We start from the raw sequence: 22455 nt of genomic DNA on the forward strand, positions 1-22455 counted from the left end.
AACTGAGCCAGTGGGACTCACTTCACCTGTTTTGTCTGATGTCAAGAGGACACAAACACAAAATGGTAGGTGCCTAGTAGTCGATGGCAGTTCAGACATATGGCAAATGATGGTACTTTTTATGGAAATGGCAGCAATTGTCAGGAAAGAACACCAGGTGCTCTCACTGTGTATGCCTGGGGCCTTATTGAACATGTTGAAGAGGAAGCTATCCTGGCAGCAATTGGGGGAACAGGGTGCAGACAACTGAAGATTGTGGCACACATTGGAACAAATGATGCCTGTCGTCTGGGCTCCGAGGTCACACTTGGGTCATTTCAGTGAGTGGCAGAGAAGGTTGAGAAAGCAAGCCTTCTATGTATGAGTTTCGGTGAAGCTCACAGTTTGCGGTGTTGTCCCCAGAACTGATCAGGGTTCCTTGGTTCTGAGCCAGGTGAAAGGACTGAGCCAGAGACTTGGAAGGTTCTGTGACAAGCTAGTTTGTGACTTCCTGGAGTTGTGCCTTAGGGTTAAGAGCTGTAGAGGCCCCCTAAATGGGTCAGGTATGAACTACACGTCAGAGGCTGCTACCCAGATAATGATAGATATAGGAAATCCAGAAGTATCAGTGTGAGATCGAAAGAAATTCTTCCCACAGGTGAGAGTATTAAAGTCTATTGGTTAACTGCTGAAGCATTCGAAACAAATTGCCAGAATTAGAAATGCTCATGCAAAGCAGCGAAACTCACATGATAGGTACAGAAAGCTGGTTGAAATGTGAAATTGATAGCAGCGGGATTCTTTGGGGAAAATTTAAGTGTGTATCAAAAGGATAAACTAATGGGAAATGGAGGTGATGTATTTGTTGCAGTAGATAAGAGACTCTCATCCACTGAAATAGACACTGAAGTTGCATGTGAGATTGTTTGGGAAAGACTCAGTATCAGTCATGGGCATAAAATGGTAAATGGGTCCTATTATCACCCACCCGACTCATCTCCCAATGTAACCGAAAACTTTAGAAGAAACTTTAGTTTGCTTGTACAAAAGTTCCCTGGTCACACCTTAATCATCAGTGGAGACTTTTATCATCCAACAGTCAACGGGGAAAATTACAGTTTTGTCAGTGGTGGTCATGATAAAACATCCTATAAAACATTAACAAATACTTTCTCTAAAAATTATCTTGAATGGATAGTTCAGAACCTCTCTCGTAATGTATATATATTCGCTCCAATGGCAAGAAAAACACAGTTGTGGCAACAATGATTACCAAAGTACAAAGGATAACTAAAATAAGCGGAAAAATATGTATGTTCAGTGAACTAGATAAAAAAATCAGTAGTGTCATATCTCGATGAGGAAATGGAAATTTTCAGCACAGGAGAGGAACATTTAGAGTAACTATGGCTTAAGTTTAAAAGAATTGTTGACCATGCACTGGATAGATATGAACACAGTAGAACAGTTCGTAATTTGGGAGGGGGGGGGGGGGTGTCTATCATAGTATATTGCCACTGTAAAGGAACTCCTAAAGAAACAGAGACTTCTGCATAATAGGTGTAAAACAAACCATGGGATAGTAGGTAGAAAGATGCTGGATAAACACATTTGGCTACCAAGAGAGCAATGCATGAAACCTTCAGTGATTACTGTAGCAGAATATTGTCGTAATGATCTTTCACAAAATCCAAATAAATTCTGATCGTATGTAAAGGCTTTTAGTGGCACCAAAGCTAGTGTCCAGTCTATAATGAATGATACAGGAACTGAAATTGAGGGTAGTGAGCAAAAGATGAAATGCTTAACTCTGTTTCCAAATGTTCCTTTAGAAAGGAAAATTTAGGAGAAAGGCCCCAATTTAATCATTGTACCACTGAAAATATGGTTGAAATAAGTTTTTGTGTCAGTGGTGTTGAGAAACAGCTGAAGTCATTAAAATTAAACAAATCTACAGGGCCTGATGGAATCACTGTAAGATTCTATACTGAAAATGTGGTTGATTTAACCCCTCTTATCTCTCCCTTCCATCTTCATATTTATCTATTCTACTTCAGAGGTAGCAAACTTTGAAGAATGGAAATCTCATTGCAGAGCATAACAAAATATGCGTGTGTGTGTGTGTGTGTGGAGGGGGGGGGGGGGGGGGCAAGTCCTGAAAACTAATGCCTCTGAATTTTTTTCTGTGAAAACTCTTAGAGCTTTTTTAACAAAACGAATCTTATCAGCCTTTGGCATCTTTAGTCTTCAAACCTGCATATTTATTTCTCAACATAGGTCCCTTTCACTAGGAAGACATTTATCTCATTGAGAGACTAATTTGTTGATACTGTCACTGTAGAATGTTCGACTTTGTTGACGGAGCCATAACCTCACTTCTACTTGTGCCATTTCATCACTATCAAAGTGAAGTCCTCAAAGGTGTTCTTTAAGTTTTGTAAACAGAAGGAAATTAGATGGGGCCAAGTCGGGACTGTATGGAGGACGATTGATGACAGTGAAAACATGGGGTTGGATTGTCGCAGATGTTGCAGTGCTCGTGTGGTCTGGCATTGTCCTGCTAAAGGATAGGATGCTCCATGTATGGACAAACTCTTTGAATTTCAAACTCGACTACAGCATGGTGTTTCTCATGGCCTGACGTAGTTATGTTACACACTGCCATGTTACATGCTACAATTCAGAGCCCTCTTGTGGCAGAAGGCTGCTACTTGTGTCAGTGAAGAGGGGAAGTTGACCAAGTAAAATGCATGAGGTGTGATACCTTAATCAATAGTGAGAAAAGAGTGAAAAATTTGGAGGCCTTCCCCTTTCAATATGCCCTCATATGTTGCATTTTCCTCGTTGGCAGTATTGCTTTACAGACACTGCTCTCTGCTGGTCTATGATGTTTATTGGAGCTTCCTTCCTCTTATCTGCTACAACAGGAAGCCATACATTATGTGAATCAGTTTGAGCAGAAGTAACAGTAACTACCACAGCTTGCTCATCACTGACACAAATGAATGAAAGCTGTGGTTTTAGCAAGTTACATAACAACTCAGCTTATTGTAACATTTGTAATTTGAAATGAATTTTCATGCCTTCAGAAGCTATAATCCTAGATCTGATAACTACAATGAATAATATGTAAGTATAAGAATGGTAAAGCATGTAGAAGCTAGATGTGAAGTACATTCTGGGTTGACAACAAGATGTGGGTGATAGTATGATTGATTCTTTTGTTGCTATGAAATGATTAAAAATGTTTTTGAAGATTAATCTTTTGAAGTGCTACAATAAAAGTTTCATTTCAGATATGAGATCTTTGTACAAAGACTTAATTTGGCTGTTGGAAACCAACACACTGATTGAATCTCATCAACTTAGAACAAAGGTAATGCACAAAACTTCTCTATAAAGCAGATGGAAAAATGAGTATTATGGCAATTGGTATGAAGTTTAACTAGTAAATAAATTAGTGAATTCATGTCCATTTTAATTGAATTGAATTTTCAGATGGAAAAAAGCTTTCTTGGTGACAAACGGACAGCTGGTGATAAGTTACATAAAGCAAGAAATTTCACAGAAACAAGAGTGTATGAGGCAAGTATGAGAGTAAGTGATTCTTGTGTCATATAGTTTTAATGTATGAAATGTAAATTGTTTCAATTTAACTAAAAAAAAAAGTTTGTTGCAAAAATAATCCTAAATATTTTCTGCCAAGACATCTCATCTCCCTACTATCCTCATTCTTGATTTGTAAAAAATTTGTTCATCATCATCATCAGCTATTTGAAGTCCATTGTGGTGTAAAGGGTTCCTTCATACTTCAGCTATTCATTTTGCTCCTGCTGGTTTCTAATGTCATGTAACAATATTTCACTATGAAGTACTCAGTCTTTTCGTATCACTTTGTAACCAGTAAAGAACTTCTTGATCTGTATATCATCCATTCACTTAGCTACGGGTACCACCCAACTCCACTTTATTTTCATTACATTCATAGTTACATATTTCATTCCAAGTTTCACTGATCTATTTGTTGATTCTCCGGTCTCTCGTCGTTATTCCCAACTTGCATCTCTCCATTTGCTGATGAGTAGCCCTCAGTTTTTTAATGGTTTTCACATTAAAAATCCATGTAATTTTCTGGGAAATGGAAGGGGTCAGTCACATAAGGGCAAGGTGGAGGTAGCATGAGGTTCATTACAAAATTTTCAGTAGAGGAGGGGGTAAAAAGGTTACATGGAGTGCAGTGAAGGATAACAGGAGAGGAGACGTGAGGATAAAGGTATTGGTATGGGACACTGACTAATAAAGGTTTAGGCTAGAGGGTTGCAATAATGAAAGATATGCTGAAGGGACCATTCCCATCTAATACAGGGTGGACAAAATAAAACTGGCCCAGAGAATATTTGCAATAAGACTGATAAGGGACTAACCGTCGTTCAGCACATAAGAGTTGTGAACTCACAGGACATCATTATGTATCAGAAAATCCCATGAGAACTTTGTAGACGCAGTGTGTAATTTTATGAAACTGTTCACTTGCAGATCTCTGGCTCCTGATAAAACTTAAAACAAGGTATTTGACAAGTTATTCTAACTAAGGGCAAGATAAAATACACACATCAAAAAAAGTTTTGCATCACCTCAGTTCCGAGAGTTGTGGAACATGTACAGAAAATTGGAATAGAGATCAACATAAATATCATTTCCGCCCTTTTTATTGCTCATCAAAACCACACATTGCATGTTGTACCACCATACAGCGAGACCTTCAGAGGTGGTGGTCCAGATTGCTGTACACATCGGTACCTCTAATGTCCAGTAGCATGTCCTCTTACATTGATGCATGCCTGATTCATCATGGCATACTATACACAAGTTCATCAAGGCGCTGTTGGTCCAGATTGTCCCACTCCTCAACGGCAATTTGGTGTAGATCCCTCAGAGTGGTTGGTGGGTCACATCATACATAAACAGCCCTTTTCAATCTATACCAGGCATGTTTGATAGGGTTCATGTCTGGAGAACATGCTGCCCACTCATGGAAGTCATTCACAAGATGTGCACAATGGGGGCACGAATTGTCATTAATTGAAGACGAATGCCTTGCCAGTATGCTGCCGATATGGTTGCACTATCAGTCGGTGGATGGCATTCACGTATCGTACAGCCATTACGGCACCTTCCATGACCACGAGCGGCGTACGAAGGCCCCACATAATGGCACCCCAAAATGTCAGGGAACCTCCACCTTGCTGCAATTGCAGAACAGCGTGTCTAAGGCACTCAGCCTGATTGGGTTGCGTCCAAACACATCTTTGACAATTGTCTGGTTGAAGGCATATGCGACATTCATCAGTGAAGAGAATGTGATGCCAATCCTGATGAATCCATTTGGCATGTTGTTGGGCCCATCTGTACCATGCTGCATGGTGCCATGGTTGCAAAGATGGACCTCACCATGGATGTCAGGAGAGAATTTGCGCATCATGCAGCCTATTGCACACAGTTTGAGTCATAACATGATGTCCTGTGGCTGCACACAAAGCATTATTCAACATGGTGGCGTTGCTGTCAGGGTTCCTCCGTGCCATAATCCGTTGGTAACGGTCATCCACTGCAGTAGTAGCCCTTGGGTGGCCTGAGAAAGGCATGTCATCAACAGTTCTTGTCTCTCCGTATCTCCTCCATGTCCATACAACATCACTTTGGTTTACTCCAAGACACCTGGACACTATCCGTGTTGAGAGCCTTCCTGGCACAAAGTAACAAAGCGTATGCGACTGAACCACGGTATTGACCGTCTAGGCATGATTGAACTACAGACAACACGAGTCATGTACCTCCTTCCTGGTGGAATGAGTGGAACTGATCAGCTGTAGGACCCCCTCTGTTTAATAGGCACTGCTCATGTGTGGTTGTTAACATCTTTGGGCGGGTTTAGTGACATCTCTGAACAAAGGAACTGTGTCTGTGATAAAATATCCACAGTCAACATCTATCTTCAGGAGTTCTGGTAACAAGGGTGATCCAAAACTTTTTTTTTTTGATGTGTGTACTTTCTGCTCACTGTGGCATTGTTTAACTGAGACATACGTCTACTCACTGTGATGTCTCAGCAACTACCTGTCTGCCCTGAACAAAGGGTCAGATGACACGTACACACAGAAGCAGTTAAAAAGCTCCCAACCAGGAGCAGGCTATAGTGCACATGTTGACCTGACCAGTTGCTGAAATGTAGCACTAGATGCCACTAGCAGTGCCAAAAGTGAGAGGCAGAACTCTGTATACTCCCACTCTATAATAAGGCTTGTCATTTTACTAATTTATCATAAATTTAATGAAACAGCAAAAATGAGAATGTGAATTCCAAATCATGGAAAAAAAATAAAGATAAATATTATTACACTATACCGAGGTATATGAAATGAAAGTATTTGACATACAAACTAATTAATAAATGGATACTGACAGTAATCAATATACGAGAAAATATGTACAGATTCTTCAGCTAAAATCAGGACATGGAATTGTTTTCCTGTAAATGATAATTTTGGCTGTGGGCTTTCATCGAGAATCAACACAAAAAATGGGAAGGAACATACCATTGCTTCACTGCTTAGGGAGAGCATGCGGCTTCACTGTAGGCCTCTTAACCTGATCATTGGCAGCTTGCACCATCACTACATGAACTTTATCATCACGCCCAGGCTGTTCGATGACACCCAGCCTCCACACCAAGGGAATAAAGGTATCCTCCTTGACCAGCACATCATCCGTGACCTGAGTCAGTCGATGTCCATTTACTATGTTGCTGCAGCTGACACTGGTACTCAGTGAGACCAAGGACTGATTCAGCTATTGTAGAAGTTGCCACCTGTGCATCCAATCTGTTAGTGGGAATCTCAAGTTTGGAAGATTTAGGATAGGCGTAAAGAGGGTTCCCCATTAAGTCTCCAATGTCCTAGTCGCCGAGGGTCTTGTATTTCACCAAACCAGCCAACAAATCTCCAATTTCTATTATAAGCTCTGTGTTGCTGAAGGTGTGCCTCACATGATTTAACTTGCTTGCATGTAGTCTTAGATGAAGTTGGAGAAATTCTACCCAACAAACTTCCAAACAAATTTTGTGTCAGTCATTGTGGGTTGATGTGGTTTCTCCAGTATTTACTTGCCTAAGATATCAAAAAAAACATCCACCCCAGAACCATATCTATTCTGGTAGGCTTATGAAAGTCAGGATCAGCAAATGTCCAACCAAACATTATGTTCCAATCTCATACGTCAGTAAACATACAAGGTAGCTCATTAATCAGAAAATCCACCATAGCACAAGTGGACTTAATGTGAGGATCTTCAAACCTGGAGACACATCAATGTTACAAATGTCTGATACAGAAATAGCAAAGCTTTTGTTTATGCTGTTCACTGGAAATGGATGTTTGCTGGGCTTCAGTTTCTTGACCATGACATTAGTTATAAAAGGTAGTTGCTTGCACTGTCTAGTAATACTCTACAAGACCTACCTTTGCTGTCTTTAATGTTGACAACAGCTGTTGCAGATAAATGTAATTATCATCCAAACTCCCTATAGCGGTTTGATGGGGCAAGGAGCAGGTTCTAGAGTCATCAGTCTGATTAGACCTTGTGTCACCTGATTTGCGGAGCAAAGTAGTATGCATTGCATTGAATGTCTTGCAAGTAGGAGCCTTGCACTTGCTAGTAAAATGACAAGAGCACTTGCACAAAGACACAGATTATTTATTGTAACAAATGCCCATTGACTGTCAACAGCTAGTGCTTGAAACTTCTTGCATGTGGTAGTAGCATGAGATTCATTACAAAATTTTTAGTTTCCTTTTCGATCAGCATATTCCATATGAACACTCTTCATATTCCCTGTTTGATTTAAGTTACTGGAATTTATTTGTGGATTTTTAGGTTCTGTTCCTGAATCTGATCTACTCAAGGTCCGGATATTTTGTCTCCAAAATATCTGTCTGTTGGTCTAATGTAGTGACTGTAGACTCAATCACTTTTATCTCCCACTCATGATGACCTGTGAGTTACAAAATAGCCAGAATTGCTTCCAAAAGAACCACTTCTTGAAGTTTGATGTCACGTTTAAGAGCTGCTAAGGCCTTAATGTGACTACATATATGATTAACTAATTGTCTCTAATTGCTCACTGTGCCTGGCTGATTGTAGATAAGACCAGCAAAGCCTTTGCCTACCTGTCTGCATAATTTCGCGTTAATGTGTGTTTGATAGAAACGCGGTTGGTACCTCTGTGCATGCCTGTGTTTAATGTGTAGCTGTTGAAAGTTTCGTTGTTGTATGTCTGTTAGCTGTTGTTCAGTGCTGTATTGAGTAGAATGTTGTGTCGCACAGTCTAAGAATTTCGAGATGGCAGAGTTAAAGGGGCAAGGCATCTGCATTAAATTTTGCCTGAAACTCAAGAAAACCTTTGCAGAGACACACCAAATGGTGGGGGAAGCCTACAGTTATGAGCGATTGAGCCATACTCAGTGTTACAAATGGTTCACATTGTTTAAAAATGGCCAGACAGAAGTTAAAGATGATCCTCATTTAGGAAGCCCTTCGACGTCCTAACAACACGTTCATGTCAGCATCTTCAACAAAATTACACGTATCAATCAAAGACTGCCTGCAGGAGAATGTAACATTTCAGTTGGATTATGTCATATCCTGACACAGCATCTTGGAATGCATCTTGTTGCCACCAAGTTCATCCAACGGCTCATAGGTCAAGATGAGAAAGACTTTCGCCTCACAGTCTGTGAAGAGATTCTGTATCATGCACAGGAGAACAACATGGAACTATGTTTATGATCTTGAGACCAGGGTTCAGTCTTCACAGTGTGTTGGTGTTGTGTACATAGTTCCACGTAGTCAGTGCATACACAACTTTCCCAATAGAGCATGCCCCACTAAGCACAACAACGCAGGCGCAGTGCTCGTCCGTCTCCGCACTACGAGATGGCGCTGTCTTAGAGACAGACCAAATTCTGCTTCCGCCGATCCGTGTATTAGTATGTAACGCAGCCAATGAGATTGCTGCTAACGTAGAACCTTTTCTCCTCGTGGATCACACTTGTGCAGTGATACCTGAACGCTTGAGGTATTATAATGAGGGTACAGACCTCCGATTAGTCAGTCTGCATTAGTCTGCATTAGTCTGTACCAGTCTATAGTCAAGTTTCAGTCTGCACCTAATAAGATTATCATATTCCTGTACATAGCCATGAAGAGAAATGTTTAGACACTTTGTCAAGTATCAGAGATATGTGAGAATAAGATTAACGTACCAAGACCAAAGGAACTTCAGATTGTCAATTGTAAACAGCATCCAGAATCAAGTTAAGTAATTTCTATGCTTTTTATAATTTTAATAAATGTGTGTGAAAATTAATCAAGTTCTGTTTAAAGTTGGTCACCGTCAATCTGCTACTCTAAGCGTGCAAGTGGCATTTCTATTGTCTGACCTAACGGCAGAAGATAAACAAGCCACGGTAAGACCTCGAGACATATTGCTGACAGTCGCCTACTTCGTTAGAGCGACAAGTCAAATAATCTGATGGTGTGTGCACCGGAGGTCTTACAGTACGCACACCACAGTTGGGAAAAGTTTGACAAAAAAAAAAAAAGAAGAAGAAGGAAACAGCCTGAAATGTGACGAGAAATTCATGGGTCTTGCATCACTACAATGCACCCACACCTTCATCCCTGGTGGTGGATGACTATTGCGGAAAAAACGAAATCAGTGTGTTGCCTCATCCTCCGTACTCTCCGGATGCTACCTTATCCTTCATACTCTCCAGACCTGGCCCTGAGGACTTGTTTTTTATTTCCAAAGCTGAAAAAAACCCAGTAGATAGGACAGAGATTTGCAATGATAGACGTGATAAAATAAAATTTGCAAATGACACTTCACGTAGTGCAGCAAGAGGGATATCAAAACTGCTTCCAGAAGTAGAAAAGTGTTGGGAGTGGTGTATCAATTGTGGAGGAGAATATTTCAAAGGAGACCACGCACAATAAGTAAAAGGTGAGCATAGAAAAATTTTGTGGGCAAAGCTCCGGAATTTTTTGAACAGACCTCATTTGTCTCAAAGGGTCCTTTGCTTCACCTCACAAAGTAGAACTCAGGTTGTGAAATTTCTGCACATCAATTTAATTGTGTATTGTTGTTCCTGACTAGACTCAAAAAGGCATCTCCATATGGTGACCACTTAAGATAGTTCTGTGCAAAGTTAGATAAGTTAATAGAGATTAACTTTAATGAACTGACATTATCTGATGGATTCGATGAGTCCATAGGCAGTAGAGGTGAGCATTCTTCTTCAATTGCTAGCCATGTGTGAGACAGTCAAAATCAATCTGAATCACATCAGTATATGTAATTTTGTCTCCAGCATTTTAATGGCAGGACTGTCTGCAGCCTGCACAAAAATATGTATGTACACGAGAGAAGCCTTTGCAATACTTCTCCCTTTAGCCAATCTTAGCAGCTACACCCATTAAAAAAAGTTTTGCATCACCTTGGTTCTGAGAGTTACGGAACCTGTGCAGAAAATTGGAATAGAAATCAACATAAACATCATTTCCACCATTTTTATTGCACATGAAAATCACACATTGCATGTTGTACCACCATATAGCAAGACCTTCAGAGGCGGTAGTCCAGATTGCTGTACGCACTGGTACCTCTAATACCCAGTAGCACGTCCTCTTGCATTGATGAATGCCTGTATTCATCAATGCATACTATCCACAAGTTCATCAAGGCACTGTTGGTCCAGATTGTCCCACTCCTCAACTGCGGTTCGGTGTAGGTCCCTCAGAGTGGTTGGTGGGTAATGTCGCATTATCGATCGGACAATGGCATTCACGTATCATACAGCCGTTATGGCACCTTCCATGACCACCAACGGCGTACATCGGCCCCACATAATGGCACCCCAAAACATCAGGTAACCTCCACCTTGCTGCACTCGCTAGACAGTGTGTCTAAGGCGTTCAGCCTGACCGGGTTGCCTCCAAACGTGTCTGATGATTGTCTGGTTGAAGGCATATGCGACACTCATCAGTGAAGAGAACATGATGCCAATCCTGAGCCAGCCACTGTGGCCGAGTGGTTCTAGGCACTTGAGTACAGAACTGTGCTGCTTCTAAGGTTGCAGGTTCAAATCCTGTCTTGGGCATGAATGTGTGTGATGTCCTTAGGTTAGTTAGGTTTACGTAGTACTAAGTCTAGGGGCTGATGACCTCAGATGTTAAGCCCCATAATGCTCAGAGCCTTTTGAACCATTTTGAGCCGCATGGTGTTGTGGTTTTAAAGATGGATCTCACCACTTACATCGGGAGTGAAGTTGTGCATCATGCAGCACAGTCTTAGTCGTAATATGATGTCCTGTGACCGCATGAAAAGCATTATTCAACATGGTGGCATTGCATTCAGGGTTCCTCTGAGCTACAATATGTAGGTAGCGGTCATCCATTGCAGTAGTAGCCCTTGGGCGGCTTGAGCAAGGCATGTCATCAACAGTTCCTGTCTCTCTGTATCTCCTCCATGTCTGAATAACATTGAAAATCCGAAACGCCTGGACACTTCCCTTGTTGAGAGCCCTTCCTGGCACAAAATAACAATGTGTATGTGATCAAACTGCGGTATTGACTGTCTAGGCATGGTTGAACTACAGAGAACATGAGCCGTGTACCTCCTTCCTGGTGGAATGACTGGAACTGATCGGCTGTAGGACCCCCTCTGTTTAATAGGCACTGCTCATGTGTGGTTGTTAACATCTTTGGGCAGGTTTAGTGACATCTCTGAACAAAGGAACTGTGTCTGTGATAAAATATCCAGTCAACATCTATCTTCAGGAGTTATGGGAACAGGGGTGATGCAATTTTTTTTTTTAATGTGTTTTGTATGGGGTGTGCTGCATATTAACCATCAGCAAACAAATATCTCTGAACTGTTGTTTCTGAAGTCTTGAATAGGCCTTGAAATGTTCAACAGAACTTACTGATGGACCAGGAACATGTGCAATGCTTTGGTTCTCACAGTTACATGTTAACGTATACTGGAACAAACATACATATGCACAAACATACAGTATTGTCTGCATGAAATGTCTTTTCTTTTGGGAGTTAGCGTGTTTGTTATTAGCAAAGCACAGATACAGTACAATTCAGAAATGTCATTTAGCGACACTGGATCGTCCTCATTCTGATCCATCTCCAGATATAGTACCAGCTGGACAGGTCTCATGAGGTGTCTTCCATCAGCAGTTGGGTTGTGCGTTGAACTCCATCTCTGCCTTCTTCCACATGTGCTGTGGGGAAACTTCTTCTTGCAGAAGGGTAGTGTCACTGATTCAAATCCTTACTGATCTTCCATTTAGGCATTTGACTAGGTGGAAGTTGCGCAGTAACACGAGATACTCATTGCTCCTGCACTTCCAGAAATTTTCTGCTGTTTTCTGATGTAGTCTGAACTCTCTCATCAAGTCTCATGTGATCAGTGGCTCGTGTCCTGTTAGCATGTTGTAAGTCTCTCCTCCACAGGAAATCTTCTGGAGTGAGCATTTTGTCTCCTAAACAAACCAGTCCCACAGTCCACTAAAACAGTGAAGTTAGTTAACAGACTAAAATTATTTCTTTGATGTTTCTGTCTAAAGCCATAGGCATAACAATGATTTGTTCACTTTGTGGGACATAGGTTGCAGATCAACAACATCCAAAGTTGTTTTTTGATTAAATCAATAGTAAAAAAGTTAAAAAACAAAAATCATGCTCTTCTTAATTTCCTTGATGTCACTGTAATTTCTATTGCTTGTTGTCCTGTAGTGAAACAGAGTGTGAACTCTGTGCAAGAGTCCTGGATTTGTTAAGTTTCTGAACAAAATTCACATCCTCATAATCACCGTCCCATAATAGTGCTTTCTTCAAATAACTGAGGTAATAGGGTGGATGAGAACTGCGCAGGCGCGGCAGCAGAAATCAGGCGAACGAAGTCCACGTTGCCGAACTCCGCTGCTGTGGACAATAGTAAAGATCGTTTGCCTACGGTACATTGTATTATACGTTCAAATCTATGAGGGGAATAATAAACATTAAAACCAATTTCGATCAACAGTCATGAGACAAATGTTAGTTCACGTCTACATCAGCAAAAATGTATCTCACTGGATTTTAAATTAAACACATTTTCAATATCACCTCCCTATATTTCACATGGTCAAATTCAGAACAAATCCTCAGTACATTCACTTTTTATACATCTTCAAATTTCAGCAAATGCATTACATAGTTGCAGTGAGAACAAGTCCCTGACCTCCCTCCCCACTTCTCTCCACCAGCAATGCTTGAAATATACTTCCTTATGACTCCATTACCACATTACAACTCGTTCTGTACAAACGACCTTCTGAGACTAACAGAAAGTAAAGACAAAGATGTTACATTTCAAGGGAATACGGACTTTCATTATCATCGATATAGTTAATCTGGAATGATATTTACAGAGAAATTGTTATTTAAGTCATAGACATATTTTGTAAAGTATAATTTATTAGGTAATTTTGAAATATAGTTTTTATAACAGATTTTTTAATCATTTATTTTTTCTTAGAATAAGCTCAGCTGATGATACCCTTATAGTAAGCAAAACAGATCACATGAGACACTTCACATTGTCAGATAAAAAGCAAAAATATGTAGGAAATTACTTTCGAAATATAGAGAAAGTAATACAAAATAATAAATGAAATTTCAAATATAGGCTCCCAAACATCAAAACTGATCTCCGAACTCACATAGAGAAAATACGCTTCGTAAATGCTAAGAAATATCCCGAGGATATGTATTCAGTCAAGACGTTCATGAGACATAGCTGTATCATTATCTACTATTACAAAGGTGTTTCCAAAGTGTAGGTTCACTCCAGTCCTCAATCTGAGAGATGGGCCTTAAGTTCAGGGTAGCTTCAGTATTCATGAGCACATTCTGTAGCTCTTCTTTGTCCACACTGGAGTGACTATGTACTTTTCAGAGACATCTTTTGGTTGAGCCAACCATTCTCTTTCAGAATCCTCCCCACCAAGACACACATTGAGCTATAAACTTCCAATTCTATTTCGGCATACAACAGCTGTACAAAATCAACACCAGTCACTTGGGTGGATCTGTGTGGTTTTGTCTGCTCAGCTGCTAGTGGAGCTTCTATTTCTTGACTGGTGACAATAAGTGCTGTTTTACACAATGTAGTATCCAGGAGGAGGAACAAAGCTCCGAAAGCACAATTCGAATGCCAAGATGATGTAAGTGGAAGTGAGTGTGTCAGATTAAAAGCATCTTGAAGTGGCGGTTTCTGTCCAGTGTAAGTGAATGTCAGTCTTCTTTGGTTAATTTGGTACAATGAAAATGACCACATATACACAACTAATCCTCATCCAAAATGTGCTTGAGACAATTTTTGATCCATTGTATAATGGAATGTTTCCCTTTGGAGCCTTGACTTCTTGAAAAAAACATAGTTGTTGTACAGCCTTGATCCAATAATTTCAAGCTACAGTCATTTCTTCAGCCATAAATTAACTGTGCAAATTTACCTTGTCAGTAAGCTTTCTTTGTCAGTAGGTTTTCTTTTCAACTGGAGAATGTGGGCTGTGACTCACAGTAATTTCCAATAGGAACTAAATCTTGCAACATTTATCAATGGTTGGAGTATCTCCACAAGAAGGACCTGTGTATCCAAGTGCAAGCACCGAGCGAGGTGGCGCAGTGGTTAGCACACTGGACTCGCATTCGGGAGGACGACGGTTCAATCCCGTCTCCGGCCATCCTGATTTAGGTTTTCCGTGATTTCCCTAAATCGTTTCAGGCGAATGCCGAGATGGTTCCTTTGAAAGGGCACGGCCGGTTTCCTTCCCAATCCTTCCCTAACCCGAGCTTGCGCTCCGTCTCTAATGACCTCGTTGTCGACGGGACGTTAACCACTAACCACCACCACCACCACCAAGTGCAAGCTTTCGGTTTCCAACAAAGAAGCAGGAGTGAGATATTCATTTAACCAGTAACAGGGCTGTTGTGAAAGCCAAGGTAGGCTATGTCACCATATGTCCACTGTGTGTAAAATTTGAGGCAGCCTTCCTCTTGACAGGTGATCCACAGGATTGTCCCTGTTTGGATAATGCCTCCACTGGAATAGCAAGTTGTACCTTTGAATTTCCATGACCCTGTTGCATATAAAAGTTTTCCAAGTGTTGGGATACCCTTTAGCTGAGCTTGTTCAACCACAGAGTCAGTCCGAAGAGTTGCTTTACTTACGTCTGAGTTGGTAGCCTTGCAGTAGTAATGTAGAACTCTCATCACCATTACTGCTGCCAGCAGCCCTAGTCATGACAGCATAAACCTCTTCGCAGGTGTTAGTATGCTTTTGCTACACATCAGTTGTACATGGGACTCACTATTTACAGTGCACCAACATTGAAGATTGCACCATATGCTCACTGTGAAACATCACAAAAACCTGGGTGCAAATACTTCCCTCTTGAAAGCTTTTGATCGATCTTAGTACATAAATATGAGATAAGCTTGAAAGAGCTGACATCCAAGTCTGCCACCAAGTGGCAAGATGCTGAGGCGGAAGTTGACCCCCACCCTAGTCCAAGTATCTTGAAACAAAAATTGTTCTGTTGTGGATACTGGAGTTATTAAGACCAGGGGGTTATAAAAACTAGCAGTTGTTTGTAATAAGCTTCTTTTCATTGCAATTACCTGTGGTATTTTATTGACAACTTCATGCTGTCCCACATGAAACATATCATTTACTGTGTTCCACTGAACACCCAACACATGTGTAGTTCTCATGAGCTCTTGTCCTCCTGATTTTCATATTCTGACTAATTGCTGAGACTTCTTTGCCCATTTTGTCATTGATTTGATTCATGAGTGAAGTCATTTGAATTGGAAAGTAGCTCCTTATGCAGTTCACAACCTGAAAGTTCCTTCCAGCATGTGTATAACATACGAAGGCATGCAGATCGAAGAGTTTGACAGTGTTAAATTCCTGGGCTTAGAACTCAATAATAAAGAGCATACCACAGAATTGCTGAAGCGCCTAAAAAATCTGTATTTGGAGTCAGGGTGATGTCAGGTATAGGGGATCTAAATATTAAAAAAAAACTTGCATACTTTGCTTAAGCCTAGTTTACATGACAACATTGGATTGCGCTACTCGTTGCGCGGAATGAGTTGCACGCAAATGGTTTTATATATGACTGTAGACATGGTGAAACCAGTATACACTTCAGTTTCGTCGTTTTCTGGGTTCCTGAGTCGTGTCTGAAATGAAAGTTTTGGCAGCTGCACATCACACAGGGTGTGATGGAGTTAAAGCTTGTTGCATGGAATCGCTGCATAAGAAAAAAATAAGAAACATGTTTCGATTCATGACAGGATAAAGAAAATACGTCAGCTCGGTTGCTCAGCATCCTTTCTGAAATAATGTGTGATGGAAGTCCCAAGAAGTCTTTTAATTATCTTAGAATGTCACCAGAATTGTTCGTGTTTCTTCTAAATAGAGTTAATTATGTGATAAGGAATAAAGATACGTAATGCATGAAGCACTGTCACCAGAACTCAAATTACACATCACATTGTGTGCATTACAATCGAGAACACTCAGCATGCTATAAGATGTGGTTTTAGTTGGTGATAACGCTTTTTCATTAACAACAATAATTATTTGAAGCAGGCCACATTAAGAAGAGAATGGTTTGCAAACTACTCTCTTGAAGATAGATCTGTACAGTGGCAATATTTCAAAATCAAAACATGTGTGAATGGGGAGCACTGTTGAAATGTTTTAAATAGATGAGTGTTGAATAAAGAATGCAGCGTCTTGATTTGTGTAGCCTTCCCTCCTGTCAACAATATTCCTTAATAAAAAAAGAGTCGGCCAGCTCAAACGATGGGATTTTAGTCTTGTAGACAAGAGCATTTCCACAGCTAGAATTACATTTGCTTGTATTTTTCTTAATTCAGTTGTATATGTACTCCAAATTCAATAAATTTTGCCCTGCAGCTCAGATATTGTCAAACCATCTGTGTTCTGATCGCACGTGACAATCTCAGGAGCAGCAATATGGTGCTTATTTTTGTAATCAGCATCACTGAAATCCCACAAACACCTATGCAAAGCATTGATATCCAAAAAGTGAACATTATTCTCTGTTCCCCATGTCATATTTCAGTTTGTCTGCACTCTACAAACACACATAACCTCAAAACTCATGCACCTAGTGTTGCCAAAGTTGGAATATTCCAAAAGTGTTTAGTTTCACCAATGAGCTGCGCAAGCGCATGACGCGCATGCGCAGTGGCCGGTAGTGCAGTTGCCTGAAACCTAGTGTCGTTGTGTAAACCAGGCATTACTGTCATTGTATTATGTCATATGGGATCATATTCTGGGTAACTTGTCAAACTCAGCAAAAGCTTTTAGCTTGCAAAAGTGTGTAATAAGAGTCATTTGTGGTGTAAATTTGAGAAGATCATGTAGAAATCTGTTCAAGGAACTTTGTATACTAACCATTGGTTCTCAGTATATTTATTCCTTAATTAAATTTGTTGCAAGTAGTATGCCTCTATTTCCAATCAAAACCTCAGTACATAGTATCAATACTAGGAATAAGAACAGTCTGCACAAAGACCTAAAATCACTTTTTGATCCAAAAAGGTGTCCAGTATTCAGGAACAAATATTTTCAATAAATTGCCAGCAACCAACTCAGTTTCAGATAAAGGACAGTTAAAACAGAGTTCGAAAGACTTTTTGATAGGCAACTCCTTCTAATCTATAGATGAAGATCTTTCAACAGGTACTGTTCGACCACCTTAAATAAAAATGTCTATTAGATTACAGTTTTGACAGACTTGGTTGCGACAGTCAGGATTAGGTATTTTGTATATGATAAATTTATTGAAAGTGCATAACTGTACTTCATTCTGATAGTGTATTAGTTCTGTAAATATTAGCAGTTCCACTTCACTTTTATGTATTCACATATTTTTGACAATCTCCAGACATATGACCAGGGTAGTGAGTATTATACTCAAATTTTTTAAGTTTTTTATTTTAGGTTTTATGACTTGTTCCACACCCATGAGAATCATCTCATTTTTGGGTGTGGTGTTGTCAAACGAATTTATTTGATTAATGAAGCATAAAACAGTGGAACCATTTGTTTTGCCTTTATGTTTTAACTTGGAAAGACTGTTAGTTGTTTCAGTATTTGTACTCATGTTTAGTTGCAATTTTAGCACCTGTAAAAAATGGCAGCAATTGACACTATTAACTGGAAATCAGCTATGTGCTTGTTATATAACTAAATTATTCTGCTATGCTTTACTCAGATATTATTCCATCAGCTAGCATACAGGCAATAAGCTGATATATTTCAGTAATGAATGCAAATAAGCTGAAGTAAACGATCTGTAGATGACATAGCTAGGAGTGTGTGTTGTACATTATGCATGAAGGAATTCTGTAGTCACTCGGAGTTGATGTGTAAGCTCTCTCAGAGTACCATAGGTTTCCCAGAGGTCTAAAAAGTTTCAATCTATGTCACTTTTTTGATATGTAAGTCCTCTCAAAGTATCTTAGGCATCCCAAAGATTCCAAAAGTTCCTGTCCACATCACTATCTCCAAGGTTTCGGCACCAGAAAATTGGTGGGAGTAATTAGAAAGCATTTCAACATCAAGTAGCATACAATATTAGCAAAGGATGTTTATAGTGTGGAAGTTACATAGCACCTGTCGTCAGCAAAACAGGGGTACAGTGCAATTCAGAAACACCATTTACAATTCTCCACAGGGCAGATGGTCCAGGTAGGCACACACAGAAGCAGTTACAAAGCTCTTGATGGGGAACAGGCTTTAATGGACAGGTTTACCTGCCTAGTTGCCAAAATGTAGTTCTAAATGCGTCTCAATGATAGACCTCAATAGTAACCACAAAGTTGCTGTTTGGTGCTCAATGTCCGGTTTCTGCATCATAAGACATTTCTTTCACTAAATTGTTTATGCTAACCATTATGTACATAAAATGTTTAATCCATTTGTGGATCAACTCACAGAAAATGAACAAGTACAGGGCTATTACAAATGATTGAAGCGATTTCACAAATTCACTGTAGCTCCATTCATTGACATATGGTCACGACACACTACAGATACGTAGAAAAACTCATAAAGTTTTGTTCGGCTGAAACCGCACTTCAGGTTTCTGCCGCCAGAGCGCAGTGAGACAAAATGGCGACAGGAGCTGAGAAAGCGTATGTCGTGCTTGAAATGCACTCACATCAGTCAGTCATAACAGTGCAACGACACTTCAGGACGAAGTTCAACAAAGATCCACCAACTGCTAACTCCATTCGGCGATGGTATGCGCAGTTTAAAGCTTCTGGATGCCTCTGTAAGGGGAAATCAACAGATCGGCCTGCAGTGAGCGAAGAAACGGTTGAACGCGTGCGGGCAAGTTTCACGTGTAGCCCGCGGAAGTCGACAAATAAAGCAAGCAGGGAGCTAAACGTACCACAGCCGACGGTTTGGAAAATCTTACGGAAAAGGCTAAAGCAGAAGCCTTACCGTTTACAATTGCTACAAGCCCTGACACCCGATGACAAAGTCAAACGCTTTGAATTTTCGGCACGGTTGCGGCAGCTCATGGAAGAGCATGCGTTCAGTGCGAAACTTGTTTTCAGTGATGAAGCAACATTTTTTCTTAATGGTGAAGTGAACAGACACGATGTGCGAATCTGGGCGGTAGAGAATCCTCACGCATTCGTGCAGCAAATTCGCAATTCACCAAAAGTTAATGTGTTTTGTGCAATCTCACGGTTTAAAGTTTACGGCCCCTTTTTCTTCTGCGAAAAAAACGTTACAGGACACGTGTATCTGGACATGTTGGAAAATTGGCTCATGCCACAACTGGAGACCGACAGCTCTGACTTCATCTTTCAACAGGATGGTGCTCCACTGCACTTCCATCATGATGTTCAGCATTTCTTAAACAGGAGATTGGAAAACCGATGGATCGGTCGTGTTGGAGATCATGATCAGCAATTCATGTCATGGCCTCCACGCTCTCCCGACTTAACCCCATGCGATTTCTTTCTGTGGGGTTATGTGAAAGATTCAGTGTTTAAACCTCCTTTACCAAGAAACGTGCCAGAACTGCGAGCTCGCATCAACGATGCTTTCGAACTCATTGATGGGGACATGCTGCGCCGAGTGTGGGAGGAACTTGATTATCAGCTTGATGTCTGCCGAATCACTAAAGGGGCACATATCGAACATTTGTGAATGCCAAAAAAAACTTTTTGAGTTTTTGTATGTGAGTGCAAAGCATTGTGAAAATATCTCAAATAATAAAGTTATTGTAGAGCTGTGAAATCGCTTCAATCATTTGTAATAACCCTGTATATGGATATTTTCAGCAGAGAGGAGCAACGCCACACACTGCCTTCACAAACTTGTCATGAGTGCGTGAGGTGTTAAGTGAAGAGCATCAGCAGAAGCAATGAAATATGGTGGTCACCTTAATTGCCTGATCTCTTTCCCTGTTATTTTTACCTTTGGCGGAAATTGAAGGGTCAGGAGTACTTAGATAGTCCTCGCACACAGTAATATTTTCCAGGCTAGTTTATTTTGCCCAACTTATAGTTCAGAGAAGCTGGTACTAAAGGAGAAGATCCAAATAGTACAGTTAATGTGTAGCAGCTATTGACATCATTGATATTGTGGTAAGCATAATGCTCAGTTACTGGTTGGTGAAGTTTGAGGTTAGCCAAGTTTTATGATGGCCATTGATGTGAGCAGTCAGCTGCTTACTTGTCATATCCACATAGTGATTATAGCACAGCTGATGTATAATGTGACAGCTTTCACACAAGACTGTACTTTCTATAGAACAGGAAAAGCCTATGACCTGAGCACAGAATGAGGTGGTAGTTGCATGCACCAGTCTGAGTGACTGTACTATGAAGGACTGGGACCTGCAATGTGTCATCTTACTGACTCAGATAACATCTGAGTATCAGAGGTTGTTTAATGCATTAAGTCCTAAATTATTTGACACTTAGTTTTATGCTGTAAATTAGCCAACCATTTTAACACTATTTCATCACATTTATTTGATTTCCTTCTTAGATTCAAAATAAATAACAAAAAAATTCTGATAAATACAAGTAGAACCCACGTACCAAGGGTTCCATAAAATTTAATTATGTATGTAGAGACTTCATCCATCCTGGGAATCAAGAATCTCAATGGTTTTTATCTGTTATTGATATGACACTGGCAAGATAATGGTTACGGGCTTCAAAGATCTTCGAGATTGACAAAAAATATATATTTTTTCATGTCATATAATTACAAATTAAAAATATACAGATTTTTTCCTTTACTTATAGTATGAATCCTTGCTTCTTATCAAATTTTGTGAGAAATTTCAAAAGATCTAACATAAAGAGGTGTATCTTTTTATTATGATGACTCAGAAGCTGAAATGGTTAACACCTTCAAGAGACCATAGGCCTTAGTGTGTGACATAAATTTGAACTTGATGTCCCTACCCGTTCCTGAGAAAAAGTAATCTCAACAGATGGACAGACAGATACTCAGATAACAGGTGACAAAAATATTTTTTGCCGGTGATATAATTACAAATTAACAATTTATTGTCTTTTCGATTTGCTTGTACTATGAAACATGGCTTTTTCCTAAATTTCATGGTTCTAGGTCAGTGCAAAGTGACTTTGCAAGCACCAAAATGTGTGACATAAACAGCTGTACCTTTGATTCCATTGACTTAGAAGATTAAAGTTTTTACACCACTAAGGGTCTTTAGACATTGTGTGTGACATAAATTTGAACTTGGTAGGTCTACTCGTTCCTGAGAAAATGAGTTCATAAGAGTTGGACTGACAGAGAGACAGAGATATGGACAACAAAGTAATCCTATAAGGGTTCCATTTTTTTCCAATTGAGGTATGGAACCCTAAAAAAGGAGTCCTCATTTGAGGATGCAGAAATTCAGTATGAAGAATTTTAGGACACAGATAAAATTAATTTTTCATTGCTACCAATATTTTATTCAAATTTTTTTCCAATATTGTTGGAAGTAAAGCCATTATTAATATTCCAAAACAGACATTCCAAATAAATATGCAATCAGAATAATATCACTCTCAGAAATGTTTCATTTAAAGGCATAATTAGTCTATAGTTTGGTTTTGAATAAGCCAAAACATTCAACACATGTAGTGGCATTGCACTTAGTTCAATATGTGCGTGGTTTGGCTGTGAAATGTTTTGTTTGGCATCTTTTTTGTTTATGTCATTTACGTATAAAACGTCCCTCTCCGTCATATCTTACACTTGGCAGTACATTCATT

At 39.9% G+C, this 22455-nt stretch overlaps 1 protein-coding gene across 1 annotated transcript in view; it reads left to right on the top strand.

Moving 5' to 3' along the window:
- Window positions 1-3223: 3223 nt before the first annotated feature.
- The window catches only part of LOC124613331 (PC-esterase domain-containing protein 1A-like), a 190905-nt gene continuing 171673 nt past the window's right edge, over window positions 3224-22455 (top strand). The window contains exons 1-2 of the mRNA XM_047142027.1: window positions 3224-3355; window positions 3478-3564. Coding sequence (XP_046997983.1) covers window positions 3224-3355; window positions 3478-3564 — 219 coding nt within the window. The remainder of the gene's footprint in view (window positions 3356-3477; window positions 3565-22455) is intronic.

This window comes from Schistocerca americana, chromosome 4 (assembly GCF_021461395.2).
Source record: "Schistocerca americana isolate TAMUIC-IGC-003095 chromosome 4, iqSchAmer2.1, whole genome shotgun sequence".
NCBI classification, from domain to species: domain Eukaryota; kingdom Metazoa; phylum Arthropoda; class Insecta; order Orthoptera; family Acrididae; genus Schistocerca; species Schistocerca americana.